Source organism: Oncorhynchus gorbuscha, linkage group LG09, assembly GCF_021184085.1.
Source record: "Oncorhynchus gorbuscha isolate QuinsamMale2020 ecotype Even-year linkage group LG09, OgorEven_v1.0, whole genome shotgun sequence".
NCBI classification, from domain to species: domain Eukaryota; kingdom Metazoa; phylum Chordata; class Actinopteri; order Salmoniformes; family Salmonidae; genus Oncorhynchus; species Oncorhynchus gorbuscha.
In genome coordinates, this window is record NC_060181.1 from 40,173,869 (window position 1) to 40,196,151 (window position 22,283).

Below are 22,283 nucleotides of genomic sequence, written 5' to 3' on the forward strand. Positions count from 1 at the left end.
CTGTGGCTAGCTAGTTGACTGCAGTGGTTAGCTAGTTGACTGCTGTGGCTAGCTAGTTGACTGCTGTGGCTAGCTAGTTGACTGCAGTGGCTAGCTAGTTGACTGCTGTGGCTAGCTAGTTGACTGCAGTGGCTAGCTAGTTGACTGCTGTGGCTAGCTAGTTGACTGCAGTGGTTAGCTAGTTGACTGCAGTGGTTAGCTAGTTGACTGCAGTGGCTAGCTAGTTGACTGCTGTGGCTAGCTAGTTGACTGCAGTGGTTAGCTAGTTGACTGCTGTGGCTAGCTAGTTGACTGCTGTGGCTAGCTAGTTGACTGCTGTGGCTAGCTAGTTGACTGCTGTGGTTAGCTAGTTGACTGCAGTGGTTAGCTAGTTGACTGCTGTGGCTAGCTAGTTGACTGCTGTGGCTAGCTAGTTGACTGCTGTGGTTAGCTAGTTGACTGCTGTGGCTAGCTAGTTGACTGCTGTGGCTAGCTAGTTGACTGCTGTGGCTAGCTAGTTGACTGCTGTGGTTAGCTAGTTGACTACAGTGGTTAGCTAGTTGACTGCTGTGGCTAGCTAGTTGACTGCTGTGGCTAGCTAGTTGACTGCTGTGGCTAGCTAGTTGACTGCTGTGGCTAGCTAGTTGACTGCTGTGGTTAGCTAGTTGACTGCTGTGGCTAGCTAGTTGACTGCTGTGGTTAGCTAGTTGACTGCAGTGGTTAGCTAGTTGACTGCAGTGGCTAGCTAGTTGACTGCAGTGGCTAGCTAGTTGACTGCAGTCGTTAGCTAGTTGACTGCAGTGGTTAGCTAGTTGACTCCAGTGGTTAGCTAGTTGACTGCAGTGGTTAGCTAGTTGACTGCTGTGGCTAGCTAGTTGACTGCTGTGGCTAGCTAGTTGACTGCTGTGGCTAGCTAGTTGGCTGCTGTGGTTAGCTAGTTGACTGCAGTGGTTAGCTAGTTGACTGCAGTGGTTAGCTAGTTGACTGCAGTGGTTAGCTAGTTGACTGCAGTGGTTAGCTAGTTGACTGCTGTGGCTAGCTAGTTGACTGCTGTGGCTAGCTAGTTGACTGCAGTGGCTAGCGAGTTGACTGCTGTGGCTAGCGAGTTGACTGCTGTGGCTAGCTAGTTGACTGCTGTGGCTAGCTAGTTGACTGCAGTGGTTAGCTAGTTGACTGCAGTGGTTAGCTAGTTGACTGCTGTGGCTAGCTAGTTGACTGCTGTGGCTAGCGAGTTGACTGCTGTGGCTAGCGAGTTGACTGCTGTGGCTAGCGAGTTGACTGCTGTGGCTAGCGAGTTGACTGCTGTGGCTAGCTAGTTGACTGCAGTGGTTAGCTAGTTGACTCCAGTGGTTAGCTAGTTGACTGCAGTGGTTAGCTAGTTGACTGCTGTGGCTAGCTAGTTGACTGCTGTGGCTAGCTAGTTGACTGCTGTGGTTAGCTAGTTGACTGCAGTGGTTAGCTAGTTGACTGCTGTGGCTAGCTAGTTGGCTGCTGTGGTTAGCTAGTTGACTGCAGTGGTTAGCTAGTTGACTGCAGTGGTTAGCTAGTTGACTGCAGTGGTTAGCTAGTTGACTGCTGTGGCTAGCTAGTTGACTGCAGTGGCTAGCTAGTTGACTGCAGTGGTTAGCTAGTTGACTGCAGTGGTTAGCTAGTTGACTCCAGTGGTTAGCTAGTTGACTGCAGTGGTTAGCTAGTTGACTGCAGTGGTTAGCTAGTTGACTGCTGTGGTTAGCTAGTTGACTGCAGTGGTTAGCTAGTTGACTGCTGTGGCTAGCTAGTTGACTGCTGTGGCTAGCTAGTTGACTGCAGTGGCTAGCTAGTTGACTGCTGTGGTTAGCTAGTTGACTGCTGTGGTTAGCTAGTTGACTGCAGTGGTTAGCTAGTTGACTGCAGTGGTTAGCTAGTTGACTGCAGTGGTTAGCTAGTTGACTGCAGTGGCTAGCTAGTTGACTGCTGTGGCTAGCTAGTTGACTGCAGTGGCTAGCTAGTTGACTGCTGTGGCTAGCGAGTTGACTGCTGTGGCTAGCGAGTTGACTGCTGTGGCTAGCTAGTTGACTGCAGTGGACAAAAAGGACTCGTTTTGAAAGTTGGATCATCTTATCCTATGAGGCTTTAAATGTGTTCTTACACTATGATTTAGAACATTCAAAGCAACTGGGAAATGTCCATAACCGGACCTTAGCTTGCTACATAACTTCTGAGTGATAGGAACCACGAGCACCAACAGCAATTGGCCTACACCACTGCACACACACACCTGTTGTTAATTTGACAACTAGCATAGCCATGTCAGCAAATTACTGCTGTCTGAACACACACACACCCGATGTGGTCACTTGTAAAACTTGCTGTTTGGTCAGTCAGTATTATAAAACAGATTTGAAAAACCAAACTGATTGGAGCATTAAGGTCTGCAATGTGAACAAGGCTGGTCACTTGGTCAGTCTTATATCATGGAAAGGGCAGGTGTCCTTCACGTTTTGTACACTCAGTATGTGTCCTGAATACAAAGCGTTATGTTTGGGATAAATCCAACACATTACTGAGTACCACTCTTCATATTTTCAAGCATGGTGGTGGCTGCATCATATTATGGGTATGCTTGTCATCAGCAAGGACTAGGATGTTTTTTTAGGATAAAAAGAAACGGAATAGAGAAACTTGGTTGAGTCTGCTTTCCAAGAGACACTGGGAGACTAATTCAACTTTCAGCAGGACAATAACCTCAAACACAAGGCCAAATGTACACTGCAGTTGCTTACCAAGACGTCAATGAATGTTCCTGAGTGGTGAGTTGCGGCTTTGACTTAAATTGGTTGGAACATCTATGGCAAGACTTAAAAATGGTGATCTAGCAAGAATCAACAACCAACTTGACTGAGTTTAAAGAATTTTTAAAAGACTAATGTGCCAATATTGTACAATCCAGGTGTGACCCTCTTAGACTTACCCAGAAAGACTCGCAGCTGTAATCACTCTACAAAGGTGATTACAACATGTATTGACTCGGGGGTTGAGTCCTTATGTAATCAAGATATGTTAGTGTTTCCACTTTGACATCAGAGTATTTTGTTTAGACCTTTGTCAAAAAATGACAATTAAATCAAAACAAATGTATTTATATAGCCCTTCTTACGTCAGCTGATATCTCAAAGTGCTGTACACAAATTAAATTAAATCCATTTTAATCCCACTTTGTAGCACAAAATGTGGAAAAGGTCTAGGGTTGTGAAAGGCACTGTGCACATGCAATGTCCACATGCATGTTTCCTTGCGTGTGCCTGCGGCCGTGTCTCCATGCCTACGTGTGTGTCTGGAAGAGAGTATAGACCACAAGGTCTCTCTCTGCACACCGGAAAGGGCTTGGTAATTAGGTTAGGGTACAATTATCTTCTCCAGAGATAAGGACACGCCCTGTACTAGGATCTTCCATCGAGGGAGGGTGGTCTCTGTGGTCATGGATGGGTGTGTTTCTCTACTGCTTATTCTATATTGTGAGAGACGTAGCTCAGGTCTATGTCATTCTCTGATTCCGCAGTAGCTAAGTGTAAGACTTGAGTTGCTTGGTTTCTGTGTGAGTGGAAGAATCACCTTGGTTTATTTGGTGGTTCCAGTGAAGGTGGATGGGATTTGGTCTTTAGTCTTCCCTGGGCAGCTGTGTCTGTGTTTACATGGAACGTTCCAAACCCGTCCCAAACCCGTCCCACATCCTCTCCCACCATCCCCATCTATCCTCCCGTCTGTCCTCACTACCTATTCTCACTCAGACGACAAACTGACGGACTCCCTCTTATCATTCTCTCATCCTCGCCATCCCTTCATCCCTCTCTCCATCCCTTCATCCCTCTCTCCATCCCTTCATCCCTCTCTCCATCCCTTCATCCCTCTCTCCATCCCTTCATCCCTCTCTCCATCCCTTCATCCCTCTCTCCATCCCTTCATCCCTCTCTCCATCCCTTCATCCCTCTCTCCGTCCCTTTATCCCTCTCTCCGTCCCTTCATCCTCTCTCCGTCCCTTCATCCCTCTCTCCGTCCCTTCATCCCTCTCTCCGTCCCTTTATCCCTCTCTCCGTCCCTTCATCCCTCTCTCCGTCCCTTCATCCCTCTCTCCGTCCCTTCATCCCTCTCTCCGTCCCTTCATCCCTCTCTCCGTCCCTTCATCCCTTTCTCCGTCCCTTCATCCCTTTCTCCGTCCCTTCATCCCTCTCTCCGTCCCTTCATCCCTCTCTCCGTCCCTAAAATTGCTCAACACTGGAGAAAGAAAAACAAAAATACCAGAGAAAATACTCATTCATGGCACTTCTGACTCCCTGGCTTAAGAGAAAATGTTGGTGGGTTTGGTTTGGTCAGTTAGTATTTGTGCCGTTCAAAGTGGCCACAAGTCCCAGGGTGCTTTGAAGTCCAACATACACAAACACAAGCTGGCATGGACTTGACCCTCACTACTATATTTGAATTTGTTGTAATTTCTTCCCTCAAATGCCTTGCTAGAACACCACACACAGTATTTGCAGTCAAACTGGAATGAGGTAAAGACAACTCGCAATCTGTTTTAACAGGAAATGAAAATGTATAAAATACCTTAAACAACATTTTGTTATGACAGTACACCTTAAGCTACAGCAGTCTACCTTTTATGTTTTTAGTATTCAGTTCAAAGATACGGTACAATTGCTCATCTGTGTTCTTCTGTCAGGTTTTGGCAGGTCATTCACTCCTTGTGGTTCCCCAGGATTCCAAACCACAGCTAAAACACTCAGCTGTGATGTCAGAGGTTCGACCTGATGCTTGAATGTCAGTGTTGAGGTCCAGTAAACCAAGTTTAGAGAGAGATTTCTTTTCTTCTTAATCTCATAAAATATATTCAGTGTATGCATTTTTCATCACACTTGAAGGGATTCCCATATTTTCCCATGAAAGTAAGTGATCATGAGAAAATAAAGGGAGGGAGATTTTTAAAAAGCCCAAAGGCAAGAATAAGGAAGAGAGTTGGGAGAGGATGTGGGGGGGGGGGGAAGAAGGGAGGAGGCTGCATGGAGGAGGCTGTATGGGACACTCCCTCTTGGTTATGGACAACTCGAGCAGTGTTGAAGCACCCTTACATGAGGTAAACTCTCAAAGGGCACATTACAGTACGCTGACGAACATACTGGCATTGTTCTCCACTTGAAACAGGTGGTTTAGGGGATTTGGGGAGGAATACAAAAGGATAATACAAAAGCAAGGAATAAAAGACAAATTATTCAACGTGCCAAGGATTTTAAGTTGGAGCTCCACACAGTTTGAGGAAGACATCTGGAAACATCTGGAGTTAGACACAAGTGGGCCAAACAAACAAACAAAGAATGTTTGATGGATTAAAAAGTGCCCCAGAATTGTGGATTAAAGAATGAAAGATTGAGAGGTGGACTGCAGATCATTTCTCCACTGAGGATCTTGTTCCTTGCGTGGGATCAGGTTGTTTGAGGCACGCACGGCAAGTGTGGTGTTTTCTTCCCTCATCCTTCTGAAGACCGATTAGACTGAAAACAGGTCTGATTATTTGGTTCTCTTCTCAAATTTCAATGACAACCAACCCTGCCCTTTAACTTCACCACTGTCAACCTCCATCGAAATGTACTTCTTTAAAGGGAGCCATTTCTAAGACCAACGCTGTTTGTTTTTCATCGGGACATAAAAAAAAGTTGGAATTATACCCTCGCTTTCATTTTTGTGTTCTGCTGTGTGTCGCATGAGTAGAGTCGTGTTATGGTAGAAGAGAGAAGACACGCAGTGGTTGGGAGACTAAAGTAGTAGAAAAGGCAGAGGAAGGAGAAGAGGGGAGATAAACAGAGGGAATTAAAGGGTAAACCTCTCTGTGTCTACCGTTGATCTAAACTGCTCCCGTCACAAATCACAGCGGTGCCTTTTGTTAGTGACGGATCTGTGATACTCGTAAGACAGTTTGGCCTACACAGACAGACGGTACATGCAGATAGTCTGAGACATACAGTAACAGTCCCTCTGTGGTGTGTCAGTGCTCTGCAACGCACACCAAAGTACAATCTGCTCTTGTGTGGATTGAAGGCCAAAAGAACATAGACCAACCAAAGACTTGTAAGTTGGAAAAATATATATATAAAAGCACTCGGGTAGAACTTCTTCCACGATGTCATCAGACACCTTGAAAGATTTCTCCCAAACCACGGAGAGCTTGGACAGACCGGACGCCTCCAGAACGTACATCAACACCCACGCCTGCCCATGCACGGGAAGAAGACGCATCCGTGGCAACAACAACAGCACCTACAGGGACCCTCTCCATCTCCCGCTCTTCCCTGTGGCTCTCATCCTCGTCCCTTTGCTGCTCTGTCTCTGGGGCCACCAGGCCCAAGGAGTCGTCCACTCCAGCTTCCGCCGCCTCAGCAGCCGAGAGAAGAAAGAGATGCAGAGGGAGATCCTGTCCATCCTGGGTCTACCGGGCCGGCCCAGACCCCATCCTCCCCTCCGACCGCCCTCCTCAGCCCCCCTCTTCATGCTCGACCTGTACCACGCTGTGTCGGCCGAGGGGGATGAGGGAAACGGAATAGGGAATGAGGTAGGGGGACTGGGGTTCGGCGGTCTGGATGGGTTGACGGGCCACGTCAGCCATGCCGCACTGCCCACTCACAGCACACACACGCCGCCGCTGGGTACGGTGGTCAGCGAGGCCGATACGGTCATGAGCTTCGTTAATCTGGGTGAGCTACTGACCGTTGACACACCTGTAATTTTAAATTCCTGTGTTTTAATTGGTTATTACTTTCTGTCTCGTTATCCAATTAGTTGGGAGTTTTTTGTTCAGACAATGGTCTCCCAGTAGTTATTTCAAAATAGAGGCCCCAGGGCCTGATCTGGCCCAAGACTTCTCCTGTGATCTTTTACATGTTTTGCAAAGAGCCAAAGTAACTAAAAAAGGATATAGCTAGAATTTTCAATGAGAAACGAGGCCAACCTGGCAACCTTATGCAGAGGTGAACCAGTTCACCTCTCAGGGACAGACTTGTTATCACCAGAGAGACCTTTCCTGTGCTGCACCAGCCCAGACAGTACTGATGCTTATCTGAAATGGCATAAAAATTAAACATCCTTTTCCCAATTGTTTCCTTCCGCTATCTCTCCTGGAATGAGATCAGAAAACTTGTTACCGTGGGGAAACCTGATTTCATGTTATTTCTCTTCACTACTTTTAGACATTTTGCGTAATTGCTTGAACACTTAATATGCTAGTTTCTCTTCGTATTTCTACAGTATTTGGACGTACATATGAATGTTTATTACAGCACCATATATGACTGTTGACATTGACATTTTTCCTATTTTGTTGCCTTACAACCTAGAATTAAAATAGGTTTTGGGGGGTTTATCATTTGATTTACACAACATGCCTACCACTTTGAAGATGCAAAATATTATTTTTTTGTGAAACAAACAAGTAATAAGACAAAAAAAATGAAAAGCTTAAGCGTGCATAACTATTCACCACCCCCCCCAAAGTCAATACCTTGTAGAGCCAACTTTTGCAGCAATTTCAGCTGCAAGTCTCTTGGGGTATGTCTCTATAAGTTTGTCACATCTAGCCACTGGGCTTTTTGCCCATTCTTCAAGGCAAAACTGCTCCAGCTCTGTCAAATGGGATTGGTTCCACTGGTGTAGTAATCGTGAAGTCAAACCACAGATTCTCAATTGGATTGAGGTCTGGGCTTTGACTAGGCCATTCCAAGACATTTAAATGTTTCCCCTTAAACCACTCAAGTGTTGCTTTAGCAGTAGGCTTAGGGTCATTGTCCTGCTGGAAGGTGAACCTCTGTCCCAGTCTCAAATCTCTGGAAGACTGAAATAGGTTTCCCTCAAGAATTTCCCTGTATTTAGCGCCATCCATCATTCCTTCAATTCTGACCAGTTTCCCAGTCCCTGCCAATGATAAACATCCCCATAGCATGATGCTGCCACCACCATGCTTCATTTTGGGGATGGTGTTCTCGGGGTGATGCCAAGTGCTTCTGTCCTCCTTCACCAGACATTACGTTTTCCTTGATGACCAAAAAGCTCAATTTTGGTCTCATCTGACCAGAGTACCTTCTTCCATATGTTTGGGGAGTCTCCCACATTCCTTTTGGCAAACACCAAACATGTGTGCTTATTTTTTTCTTTAAGCAATGGCTTTTTTCTGGCCACTCTTCCGTAAAGCCCAGCTCTGTGGAGTGTACGTCTTAAAGTGGTACTATGGACAGATACTCCAATCTCTGATGTGGAGCTTTGCAACTCCTTCAGGGTTATCTTTGCCTCTCTGATTAATGCCCTCCTTGCCTGGTACGTGAGTTTTGGTGGGCGGCCCTCTCTTGGCAGGTTTGTTGTGGTGCCATATTCTTTCAATTCTAAATAATGGATTTAATGGTAGTCCGTGGGATGTTCAGTCTCAATTTGTTTTATAACCCAACCCTGATCTGTACTTATCCACAACTTTGTCCCTGACCTGTTTGGAGAGATCCTTGTTCTTCATGGTGCCGCTTGCTTGGTGGTGTTGCAGAATCTGGGGCCTTTCAGAACAAGCGTGTATATATACTGGGATCATGTGACAGATCATGTGACACTTAGATTGCACACAGATGGACTTTAATTGAACTAATTATGTGACTTCTGAAGGTAATTGGTTGCACCAGATCTTATTTAGGGGCTTTATAGTGAAGAGGGTGAATACATTTGCACGCACCACTTTTCCATTTTTTGTATTTATTTTTTTAACAAGTAATTATTTTCATTTCACTTCACCAATTTGAACAATGTTGTGTATGTCCATTACCATGAACATCCATTTCAATTACAGGTTGTAATGCAACAAAATAGGAAAATGCCAAGGGAGATGAATACTTTTGCAAGGCACTGTACATGCCTTTCACTTAATGTTTCAGTTGATCTTATTTTGACAATGTCTGGTGTGATGCCTTGAACCACCATTTTAAGGCCATCTATGAATCTAGACAGTTCCTCAATTATAGCCCCTGTCAATTGAAGTCACCCATCACACACACCCTATCAATCAGAACCAGTCAAGGCCATGCAACCCGCTCAAGACCGTGCGTAGGGGACACAGCTGTAAGGAATTACAGGCCCCACTGACACACACACACAGAAACAGAGAAACGGGCTCAGAATACTGCAGAAGAGCACTCTAAAAATACTGCCCAACCTGTAGTTAGTGGTGTGTGTGTTGAGCAGCTGCTGCGGTTGAAGGTCCTTAGTGTCTCTAATTACTGTATACTCCAGAGACCGACCAGGGTTGTTACTCTGCTTTGCAGGGCTCCGTGTGTGTGTGTGTGTGTGTGTGTGTGTGTGTGTGTGTGTGTGTGTGTGTGTGTGTGTGTGTGTGTGTGTGTGTGTGTGTGTGTGTGTGTGTGTGTGTGTGTGTGTGTGTGAGAGAGAGAATGCGTGAGCATAGAGCGTGTCCATAGCGCGTGTCTTCAAGTATGTGTGTGTTCATGTACGTAGTCTTGCTTGAGACACTGCGGCTGTGGTGAGTGACCAGCGTTTGCGTGTCCATCCCTATATTTCCCAGTCTTTCCCTATGGCCTCTTTCTCTCCCCTCTCTACGTTACCGCTATCCAGTCCTCCTTCACTTGGGCTCACCTCGCGCCACACGTCTGCTCCGCTCCTCTCACCTTCCAATCCTCCCATCTCCCTCCACACCTTCCCACTTCTGGTGCTCTTCTCTCTCCCTCGGTCTTCTCATTCACACACTTACATATTAGACGTATTGCTCTTTCGCCTCCCCTCCGCCCTTGTCCTCTTCAGTCCTCCTTGTGTCATGTGGGAATGTCTGCATCATACAACGAGAATATCTCTGTGTTTGTATTAGTCTTTTTAGGGCTCGTTGAGGGGAGTGGAAGTCGTGTAGATGTGACTATGAGGTGTTGTGCTGTTGACATGTGAAAACGTCAGTGGCCTTACATCGACCTTCCTCTCTCCTCCTCTCCCTCAGTGGAGCGGGACCTGCTGCAGCCACGGCCGTACTGGAAGGAGTTCCGTTTTGACCTGACGCCCCTCCCCCAGGGGGAGACGGTCACGGCTGCAGAGTTCCGCATTTATAAGACCCTGACCATGGGCCAGAGGGCCAACCGGACCCTGCACATCTCCGTCTACGAGATCCAACGGGAGAACAAACACAGGTTCCTGCCACTAGATCCACATAATATGTCTATTTAACACTCTCTCCCTGACATGTTCAGAGGATCGGGTTTGGTTTTTGCATGAAAAAAAAGATCAAGGATATCAAATAATCCCTTTAATATTCCCGTCACTCTCGTTGAATACTCTGTCTTCTCTCTATACACATTGATTTGTTGCTGCGGCAAAAATAAAAAATAAAAAGAATTGCAATTCAACTTTTGACCTCAAACAGCTCCTGGCAACAGAACTCTTTTGGCCACGTTGTGGCTTGCGAGGACGTCTTGCAGAGGCTTGGTTCTCGAGAGAGTTGAAGCTCAAGTGGTTGTCTCTCTGTTTGTTTGTCTCTACTGCATGGCCATACAACATGCTTTGTGTATCTCTCCAGACGTTATCTCATGCCACTCCTCTACTCTTCTCAGAGAGCCAGAGCTCGTGCTGCTGGACATGCAGTCAGTGCCCGCGGGGCAGGAGGGCTGGCTGGCTTTTGACGTGACCTCTGCCAGCAACCGTTGGCTCCTGCACCCCCGCAGCAACCTGGGCATTCGTCTCTATGTGGAGACAGAGGAAGGTGAGCCTCATAGAGTTAATACTATGGTCAGGGACAGGAAATGCTCTGCGGATGGGGAGGTGATTACCCACAGAATGGATTTCTAGATTATTATGCCTTTGAATAAAGAGGCATGTTAACTCAGAATACGACAGCAGTACATGTGAAGTAACACTAATGTCTCATAGTATGTGTTATTGTTTAGTAAATACATAGAAATGGAGATATGTTGTTTTGGTTTACCTCACGATTATATCCCACACACACACACACTATTTTATCTCCATCAGACCGGTCCTTGTCAGCTGGGTGGGTAGGATTGGTGGGTCGAAGGGGCCCCCGCTCCAAACAGCCCTTCATGGTGACCTTCTTCAGAGCCAGCCAGGTCCCCTGTCGCCCCCCACGCGCCCTGAAACCCAACCCCCGCAAGAGGAAGCCCAAATATGACCTGCCCCTTCCCAGTATACATGGTGAGGTCCTACAAGGTCAGAGGACAACACTGGTTTTAGGTCTTGTTGTGAAGCTTGTTTAATGCAACGTTTAAAGGCATAGTTAATCCAAATGTAAAAAATAATTAAGTTGCATTTACATTTAATTGTGTCTTTATTGTAAATCTAATGCATCCAAAGTGTGCTTTACAGTCTGTCCTGTCTCAAAACATATTGATTGGTCCTTTTCAGATCACAGCCACGTCAACAGTGGACGTCAGGCTTGTAAGAGACATGAATTATATGTGAGCTTTAGTGACCTAGGCTGGAAGGTAAGCTTCTGTCTCCCTTAACTACTCATTCTACTGAATGGATAATATCATGAGCTAACATTGTATCACCTTATTTGCTGTATCACACAATTAGTCTTTTTAAGGAAGCAAGGCATTTGTGTAGTTTGTTCTGTTCTTTGCATGTTTTATGATGTATTTCTGATAGAAATGTAGTCTGTTCTAGTCATTCATCTAATCTGGTCATTCTATTTCTATGGTATTTCTCTCCATTAGGACTGGGTCCTGGCTCCTACTGGTTACTCTGCCTTCTACTGTGATGGAGAATGCCTATACCCTCTGGGTTCCTGCATGAACGCCACCAACCACGCTATGATCCAACTAGTGGTCAGTATGCACTACTACACCCTCTCTCACATGAACTTCACCAACCACACTATGATCCAACTAGTGGTCAGTATGCACTACTTCACAACCACGCTCCAACTAGTGGTCAGTATGCACTACTACACCCTCAACCACCAACTAACTGATCCAACTAGTGGTCAGTATGCACTACTACACCCTCTCTCACATGAACTTCACCAACCACGCTAATGATCCAACTAGTGGTCAGTATGCACTACTACACCCTCTCTCACATGAACGCCACCAACCAATTTGATCCAACTTGGTCAGTATTACACCCTCTCACAGGAACGCCACAAACCACACTTTGATCCAACTAGTGGTCAGTATGCACTACTACATTAATGAACAATAACATTGGTTTCAGTGGGAAAGAAGGTAATTGGCATTAATGGCAAACATGGCAAATTGAAAGTAAAATACCTATATTAACTGAGTCTACAATGGCAGACTCTGTGGTTGACTTTATACTATATGCCTGCTCTTTAAATGACAGACTGACCAGGTAAAACTATGATCCCTTATTGATGTCACTTGTTAAACCAACTTCAATTAGTGTAGATGAAGGAGACAGGTTAAGGAATGATGCTTCAGCATTGAAACAATTGAGACATGGATTGCGTATCAAATCAAATCAAATGTTATTTGTCACATACACATGGTTAGAAGATGTTAATGCGAGTGTAGCGAAATGCTTGTGCTTCTAGTTCCGACAATGCAGTGATAACCAACAAGTAATCTAACAATTTCAAAACTACTGTCTTATACACAGTGTAAGGGGATAAGGAATATGTACATAAGGATATATGAATGAGTGATGGTACAGAGCAGCATACAGTAGATGGTATCGAGTACAGTATATACATATGAGATGAGTGTGTAGACAAAGTAAACAAAGTGGCATAGTTAAAGTGGCTAGTGATACATGTATTACATAAGGATGCAGTCGATGATGTAGAGTATAGTACATACATATGCATATGAGATGAATAATGTAGGTAAGTAACATTATATAAGGTAGCATTGTTTAAAGTGGCTAGTGATATATTTACATAATTTCCCATCAATTCCCATTATTAAAGTGGCTGGAGTTGGGTCAGTGTCAATGACAGTGTGTTGGCAGCAGCCACTCAATGTTAGTGGTGGCTGTTTAACAGTCTGATGGCCTTGAGATAGCTGTTTTTCAGTCTATCGGTCCCAGCTTTGATGCACCTGTACTGACCTCGCCTTCTGGATGATAGCGGGGTGAACAGGCAGTGGTTCGGGTGGTTCATGTCCTTGATGATCTTTATGGCCTTCCTGTAACATCGGGTGGTGTAGGTGTCCTGGAGGGCAGGTAGTTTGCCCCCGGTGATGCGTTGTGCAGTCCTCACTACCCTCTGGAGAGCCTTACGGTTGAGGGCGGAGCAGTTGCCGTACCAGGCGGTGATACAGCCCGCCAGGATGCTCTCGATTGTGCATCTGTAGAAGTTTGTGAGTGCTTTTGGTGACAAGCCGAATTTCTTCAGCCTCCTGAGGTTGAAGAGGCGCTGCTGCGCCTTCTTCACGACGCTGTCAGTGTGAGTGGACCAATTCAGTTTGTCTGTGATGTGTATGCCGAGGAACTTAAAACTTGCTACCCTCTCCACTACTGTTCCATCGATGTGGATAGGGGGGGTGTTCCCTCTGCTGTTTCCTGAAGTCCACAATCATCTCCTTAGTTTTGTTGACGTTGAGTGTGAGGGTATTTTCCTGACACCACACTCAGAGGGCCCTCACCTCCTCCCTGTAGGCCGTCTCGTCGTTGTTGGTAATCAAGCCTACCACTTGTGTCGTCCGCAAACTTGATGATTGGGTTGGAGGCTAGCGTGGCCACGCAGTCGTGGGTGAAAAGGGAGTACAGGAGAGGGCTCAGAACGCACCCTTGTGGGGCCCCCGTGTTGAGGATCAGCGGGGAGGAGATGTTGTTGCCTACCCTCACCACCTGGGGGCGGCCCGTCAGGAAGTCCAGTACCCAGTTGCACAGGGCGGGGTCAAGACCCAGGGTCTTGAGCTTGATGACGAGCTTGGAGGGTACTATGGTGTTGAATGCCGAGCTGTAGTCGATGAACAGCATTCTCACATAGGTATTCCTCTTGTCCAGGTGGGTTAGGGCAGTGTGCAGTGTGGTTGAGATTGCATCGTCTGCGTATGTGTGCCATTCAGAGGGTGATTGGTCAAGACTAAATATGTGCCTTTGAACGGGGTATTTAAGTGCCTTTGAACAGGGTACAGGGTATAGTAGTAGGTGTATCAAGAATGGTCCACCACCCAAAGGACATTGAATGAATTTGACACAACTGTGGGAAGCATTGGGAGTCAACATGGGCCAGCATCCCTGTGGAACACTTTCGACAGCTTGAAGAGTCAGTACAGTATCACACATCACAATACAATGCCATAAAGTGTGGGCATGTAGTACCTGTAAATCAATTAAATGTTGTTTTTTTCCAAATGCAAAGAATAAGGCACAATTGTTCATGTAATATTAGCCTCATAACTCCAGGAAGAGGAAGTAGTGATGAAATAATCAAGTAAATGAAAAGACAGAGACACATGCTGTTGAACTACTAGTTATTTTATTTAAAAATGTAAAATTCAGTGCAAAATAATGTAGTGCATTAATGTCTAGATCCCTGTTAGGTGGGGAGAGAAAACAAGAGAATACATTAATTTAATGTGTGTTAACTAATCAAGGTTCAACAAAGCACTTCAAGTCCTCAAATCCTGAGAGAGAGAATGAGAGATGGACAGAGAGAGAGAGAGAGAGAGAGAGAGAGAGATGGACGGACAGAGAGAGAGAGAGATGATGGACGGACAGAGAGAGAGAGAGAGAGAGATGGAGAGAGAGAAAGAGAGAGAAAGAGAGAGAGAGCAAGAGAGAGTGTGGCCTTTCAGATCTCTGCAGTAGGACTACATGCTGGCCATGAGGTTCTCCAGGTGGTACTCCAGGAGGCTGGAGAGCTCAGTGACCAAAGATTCTGGGTTAAAGTACCAGGCCAGCTGCTTCCCAAACATCATCTAGCAGAGCCATCAGCCCGCCCTGAAGAGAACACCACACAACACATAGATAATGGCTCTGAGTTACAAGCTTACCAAGAGTTAATCCCTGTAAAATGTCATTGAAACCCTGTTATTCAGGTCAACTAGGAATAAGGAAGTAAACTATTGGCTCTTACATTGAGCAGCAGCAGGTATCTCTCAGCCTTTGGCTCAATGCTGGCAGCAGCGGGCAGGAAGGAGTACAGGAGAGCGTACAGACGCTCCATGAACCTACCAGGGTGCTAAAGGAAACAGAGGAGGAGAGAAGAGAAATTGAAGTGAATTTGCTAATAGAGAGACATCGAAACATGTACCAGTGAGATGCTACTTACCACCATCAGGGACTTCTGAGCTGTCATCAACCCAAACAGCACCAGTTCAAGAAGGACATCTATCAGGTTAACATGATGGATCTAGGACAAGAAAATAGGAATGATTTCAAACAGATCAGATACTGTGATATATAAAAGACATGCATGTGGTAGAACTCAAAGTGAGACATGAAAGAGTTAATGAACTCACCTTTGCCTCAGCCAGCTCCCTCTCAATGTCAATCTTCTTGGAGGGGTCACTCACAGTGAAGGCCTGGGGCAGGGAGACGAGCCTCAGGGCGATGTGGAGAATGTCAACCATTAGAGTCAATGGGTATAACAGCATCTGACAAGCCCAGACTACACAGACATTTAGAGGAACAGGGGGCTAATCGGTATCAGCTGCCAATTACCAGTGCCCTCCTAAAGCAGACAACAAATATTTTCAGAATGAATATGTGGGATACTTTTCAAACATAAAACCAAAAGCTTTCTGAAAAGTGTACCTCAAGGATAGTCGGCACATCCTCAAGGATGATAGCAGCATCCTGGACATGAAGGATAACTGGCAGCAGTGGCACATCCAACTGGACCTCATCCAGTACAGTTGATTCTAAAAGTAGGAACAGGAAAACAAACACACAGTTATTAGGACGTAAAACGTAGCGCGCTAGCTAGTACTACTAGCAAAAGTGCATCGCTTAGCAACATTTACTAAAGTTAACATATACAGTGGGGCAAAAAAAGGATTTAGTCAGCCACCAATTGTGCAAGTTCTCCCACTTAAAAAGATGAGGCCTGTAATTTCCATCATAGGTACACTTCAACTATGACGGACAAAATGAGAAAGAAAAACACATTGTAGGATTTTTAATGAATTTATTTGCAAATTATGGTGGAAAATAAGTATTTGGTCACCTACAAACAAGCAATATTTATGGCTCTCACAGACCTGTAACTTCTTCTTTAAGAGGCTCCTCTGTCCTCCACTTGTTACCTGTATTAATGGCACCTGTTTGAACTTATCAGTATTAAAGACACCTGTCCACAACCTCAAACAGTCACACTCTAAACTCCTCTATGGCCAAGACCAAAGAGCTGTCAAAGGACACCACAAACAAAATTGTAGACCTGCACCAGGCTGGGAAGACTGAATCTGCAATAGGTAAACAGCTTGGTTTGAAGAAATCAACTGTGGGAGCAATTATTAGGAAATGGAAGACATACAACTCCTTGCTCCTTGCTGTCCCCAGTCCACCTGGCCGTGCTGCTGCTCCAGTTTCAACTGTTCTGCCTTATTATTATTCGACCATGCTGGTCATTTATGAACATTTGAACATCTCGGCCATGTTCAAATCAAATCAAATCAAATCAAATTTATTTATATAGCCCTTCGTACATCAGCTGATATCTCAAAGTGCTGTACAGAAACCCAGCCTAAAACCCCAAACAGCAAACAATGCAGGTGTAAAAGCACGGTGGCTAGGAAAAACTCCCTAGAAAGGCCAAAACCTAGGAAGAAACCTAGAGAGGAACCGGGCTATGTGGGGTGGCCAGTCCTCTTCTGGCTGTGCCGGGTAGAGATTATAACAGAACATGACCAAGATGTTCAAATGTTCATAAATGACCAGCATGGTCAAATAATAATAAGGCAGAACAGTTGAAACTGGAGCAGCAGCACAGTCAGATGGACTGGGGACAGCAAGGAGCCATCATGTCAGGTAGTCCTGGGGCACGGTCCTAGGGCTCAGGTCCTCCGAGAGAGAGAAAGAAAGAGAGAATTAGAGAGAGCATATGTGGGTGGCAGTCCTCTTCTGGCTGTGCCAGGTGGAGATTATAACAGAACGTGGCCAAGATGTTCAAATGTTCATAAATGACCAGCATGGTTGAATAATAGTAAGGCAGAACAGTTGAAACTGGAGCAGGAGCATGGCCAGGTGGACTGGGGACAGCAAGGAGTCCTCATGTCAGGTAGTCCTGGGACATGGTCCTAGGGCCCAGGCCAGTTGAAACTGGAGCAGCAGCATGGCCAGGTGGACTGGGGACAGCAAGGAGTCATCATGTCAGGTAGTCCTGGGGCATGGTTCTAGGGCTCAGGTCCTCCGAGAGAGAGAAAGAAAGAGAGAAGGAGAGAATTAGAGAACGCACACTTAGATTTACACAGGACACCGAATAGGACAGGAGAAGTACTCCAGATAAACAAACTGACCCTAGCCCCCGACACATAAACTACTGCAGCATAAATACTGGAGGCTGAGACAGGAGGGGTCAGGAGACACTGTGGCCCCATCCGAGGACACCCCCCGGACAGGGCCAAACAGGAAGGATATAACCCCACCCACTTTGCCAAAGCACAGCCCCCACACCACTAGAGGGAAATCTTCAACCACCAACTTACCATCCTGAGACAAGGCCGAGTATAGCCCACAAAGATCTCCGACACGGTACAACCCAAGGGGTGGGGGGGAACCCAGACAGGCCGACCACAACAGTGAATCAACCCACCCAGGTGACGTGATCCCCCCCAGGGACGGCACGAGAGAGCCCCAGCAAGCCAGTGACTCAGCCCCCGTAACAGGGTTAGAGGCAGAGAATCCCAGTGGAAAACGGGAACCGGCCAGGCAGAGACAGCAAGGGCGGTTCGTTGCTCCAGAGCCTTTCCGTTCACCTTCCCACTCCTGGGCCAGACTACACTCAATCATATGACCCACTGAAGAGATGAGTCTTCAGTAAAGACTTAAAGGTTGAGACCGAGTTTGCGTCTCTGACATGGGTAGGCAGACCGTTCCATAAAAATGGAGCTCTATAGGAGAAAGCCCTGCCTCCAGCTGTTTGCTTAGAAATTCTAGGGACAATTAGGAGGCCTGCGTCTTGTGACCGTAGCGTACGTATAGGTATGTACGGCAGGACCAAATCAGAGAGGTAGGTAGGAGCAAGCCCATGTAATGCTTTGTAGGTTAGCAGTAAAACCTTGAAATCAGCCCTTGCTTTGACAGGAAGCCAGTGTAGAGAGGCTAGCACTGGAGTAATATGATCAAATTTTTTGGTTCTAGTCAGGATTCTAGCAGCCGTATTTAGCACTAACTGAAGTTTATTTAGTGCTTTATCCGGGTAGCCGGAAAATAGAGCATTGCAGTAGTCTAACCTAGAAGTGACAAAAGCATGGATTAATTTTTCTGCATCATTTTTGGACAGAAAGTTTCTGATTTTTGCAATGTTACGTAGATGGAAAAAAGCTGTCCTCGAAATGGTCTTGATATGTTCTTCAAAAGAGAGATCAGGGTCCAGAGTAACGCCGAGGTCCTTCACAGTTTTATTTGAGACGACTGTACAACCATTAAGATTAATTGTCAGATTCAACAGAAGATCTCTTTGTTTCTTGGGACCTAGAACAAGCATCTCTGTTTTGTCCGAGTTTAATAGTAGAAAGTTTGCAGCCATCCACTTCCTTATGTCTGAAACACATGCTTCTAGCGAGGGCAATTTTGGTGCTTCACCATGTTTCATTGAAATGTACAGCTGTGTGTCATCCGCATAGCAGTGAAAGTTTACATTATGTTTTCGAATAACATCCCCAAGAGGTAAAATATATAGTGAAAACAATAGTGGTCCTAAAACAGAACCTGTTATAATCTCCACCCGGCACAGCCAGAAGAGGATTGGCCACCCCACATAGCCTGGTTCCTCTCTAGGTTTCTTCCTAGGTTTTGGCCTTTCTAGGGAGTTTTTCCTAGCCACCGTGCTTCTACACCTGCATTGCTTGCTGTTTGGGGTTTTAGGCTGGGTTTCTGTACAGCACTTTGAGATATCAGCTGATGTACGAAGGGCTATATAATTATTATTTTTTTGATTTGATACAAGACCACTGATAATCTCCCTCGATCTGGGGCTCCACGCAATATCTCACCCCGTGGGGTCAAAATGATCACAAGAACAGTGAGCAAAAATCCCAGAACCACACTGGGGGACCTAGTGAATGACCTGCAGAGAGCTGGGACCAAAGTAACAAAGCCTACCATCAGTAACACACTACGCCGCCAAGGACTCAAATCCTGCAATGCCAGACGTGTCCCCCTGCTTATTAAGCCAGACAATGTCCAGGCCCGTCTGAAGTTTGCTAGAGAGCATTTGGATGATCCAGAAGAAGATTGGGAGAATGTCAGATGAAACCAAAATAACTTTTTGGTAAAAACTCAACTTGTCGTGTTTGGAGGACAAAGAATGCTGAGTAGCATCCAAAGAACACCATACCTACTGTGAAGCATGGGGGTGGAAACATCATGCTTTGGGGCTGTTTTTCTGCAAAGGGACCAGGGCGACCGATCCGTGTAAAGGAAAGAATGAATGGGGCCATGTATCGTGAGATTTTGAGTGAAAACCTCCTTCCATCAGCAAGGGCATTGAAGATGAAACGTGGCTGGGTCTTTCAGCATGACAATGATCCCAAACACACCGCCCAGGCAACGAAGGAGTGGCTTCGTAAGAAGCATTTCAAGGTCCTGGAGTGGCCTAGCCAGTCTCCAGATCTCAACCCCATAGAAAATCTTTGGAGGGAGTTGAAAGTACGTGTTGCCCAGCAACAGCCCCAAAACATCACTGCTCTAGAAGAGATCTGCATGGAGGAATGGGCCAAAATACCAGCAACAGTGTGTGAAAACCTTGTGAAGACTTACAGAAAACATTTGACCTCTGTCATTGCCAACAAAGGGTATATAACAAAGTATTGAGATAAACTTTTGTTATTGACCAAATAAATTAATAAAAAATCCTACAGTGTGATTTTCTGGATTTTTTTTCTCATTTTGTCTGTCATAGTTGAAGTGTACCTATGATAACAATTACAGGCCTCTCTCGTCTTTTTATAATATATAATAATAATATATGCCATTTAGCAGACGCTTTTATCCAAAGCGACTTACAGTCATGTGTGCATACATTCTACGTATGGGTGGTCCCGGGGATCGAACCCACTACCCTGGCGTTACAAGCGCCATGCTCTACCAACTGAGCTACAGAAGGACCAAGTGGGAGAACTTGCACAATTGGTGGCTGACTAAACACTTTTTTGCCCCACTGTATGTTCCAACACTTATATTTGAAAATAGTTGTTTACTAAACTGACAGTATATTATCATTGATTATATCAAAGTGTATGTATGAATAAGTCTGATTGACCTTTTTTCATGGCAGGTTCACCTTTTGAAGCCGGATGAGGTTCCCAAAGCGTGCTGTGCACCCACCAAGCTCAGTCCCATCTCTGTACTCTTCTACGACGACAACAACAATGTGATCCTAAAGAAGCATCGCAACATGGTGGTCAAGACCTGTGGATGCCTGTAACATCTGTGGTGGCCCATCTATTCTACATCATTTTAATAAACTTCACTACCATTGTTCCAAAAGATACAAACAGGGTTTATAGCAATAATCTGGCAATATGCGGATAAATAGTATGTATCTACACTGAACATAAATATAAACTCAACATGCTACAATTTCAACGATTTTACTGAGTAATAGTTCATATAAGGAAATCAGTCAATTAAAATATGTTATTTAGGCCCTAATCTATGGATTTCACTTGATTGGGAATATAGATGTGCATCTGTTGGTAACAGATAGCTTTTTAAATGAAGATAGGAGCGTGGATCAGAAAACCAGTCAGTATCTGGTGTGACCACCATTTGCCTCATGCAGCGGGACACATTTAATTTAATGTTTTTGTTATTTTTTCTTTAACTAGCCAAGTCATTTAAGAACAAATTCTTATTTACAATGTCGGCCTACCCCGACCAATCCCGACGACGCTGGGCCAATTGTGCACCGCCCTATGGGACTCCCAATCATGACCCGATATCATGCAGCCTGGATTCCAACCAGGGACTGCAGTGATGCCTCTTGCACTGAAATGCAGTAACTTAGACCGCTGCGCCATTCGGGAGCCCACATCTCCCTAGCATAGTTGATCATGCTGTTGTTTGAGGCCTGTGGAATGTTGTCCCACTCGTCTTCAATGGTTTTTAAAAGTTGCGGGAACTGGAACGCGCGTGTCGATCCAGAGCATCCCAAACATGCTTGTGAGTATGCAGGACACGGAAGATTTGGCACATTTTCAGCACCCAGGAATTGTGTACAGATCCTTGCGAAATGGGACCGCGCATTAACATGCTGAAATATGAGGTGATGGCAGAGAATTACTGGCACAGCAATGGGCCTCAGGATCACATAGAGGTATCTCTGTGCATTCAAATTGCCATCGATAAAATGCAATTGTTCGTTGTCCGTAGCTTATGCCTGCCTATACCGTAACCCCAGTGCCACCATGGGGCACTCTGTTCACAACATTGACATCAGCAAACCGCTCGCCCACGCGACGCGGGATTGATCCTTAAAGAGCACACTTCTTCAGCGTGCCAGTGGCCATCGAAGGTGAGTAATTTGCCCACTGAAGTCAGTTACGATGCCGAACTGCCGTAAGACCCTGGTCAGTACGACAAGCACGCAGATGGCCTTCCCTGTGACGGTTTCTTACAGTTTGTGCAGAAATCCTTCAGTTGTGCAATCACACAGTTGCGTCAGCTATCCAGGTGTCTGATCTCAGACGATCCCACAGGTGAATAGCCGGATGTGGAGGTCCTGGACTGGCGTGGTTACACGTGGTCTGAGGTTGTGAGGCCGGTTGGATATACAGCCAAATTCTCTGAAACGACATGGTAGAGAAAGGAATATTACATTCTCTGAAACGACATGGTAGAGAAAGGAATATTACATTCTCTGAAACGACATGGTAGAGAAAGGAATATTACATTCTCTGAAACGAATATTACATTCTCTAAAACGACATGGTAGAGAAAGGAATATTACATTCTCTTGCAACAGCTCTGGTGGCCATTCCTGCAGTCAGCAGATGAATGGATTATCTTGGCAAAGGAGAAATGCTCACTAACAGGGATGTAAACAAATTGGTGCACAAGATTAGAAAGAAATGCGCTTTTTGTGCATATGTAACATTTCTGGGATCTTTTATTTCAGTTCATGAAACATGGGACCAACACTTTATATGTGGTGTTTATAT

The 22,283-nt window shown here is 45.6% G+C and overlaps 1 protein-coding gene across 2 annotated transcripts; it reads left to right on the forward strand.

Annotated features, from left to right (window-relative positions):
- The first annotated feature begins 5,061 nt into the window (after positions 1–5,061).
- LOC124043585 (bone morphogenetic protein 8B-like) lies at positions 5,062–22,023 on the forward strand. 2 transcript variants are annotated; one of them, XM_046362321.1, is made up of 7 exons: positions 5,062–6,698; positions 9,977–10,163; positions 10,584–10,732; positions 11,002–11,196; positions 11,392–11,471; positions 11,706–11,816; positions 20,399–22,023. In XM_046362321.1, the coding sequence occupies exons 1-7, from the start codon at positions 6,128–6,130 to the stop codon at positions 20,546–20,548; spliced, it is 1,443 nt and encodes a 480-aa protein (XP_046218277.1). In that variant the 5' UTR covers positions 5,062–6,127; the 3' UTR covers positions 20,549–22,023. The 2 variants fall into 2 exon arrangements, with proteins under 2 accessions (XP_046218277.1, XP_046218278.1); XM_046362322.1 differs by having other exon boundaries at positions 11,002–11,181.
- Positions 22,024–22,283: the final 260 nt, after the last annotated feature.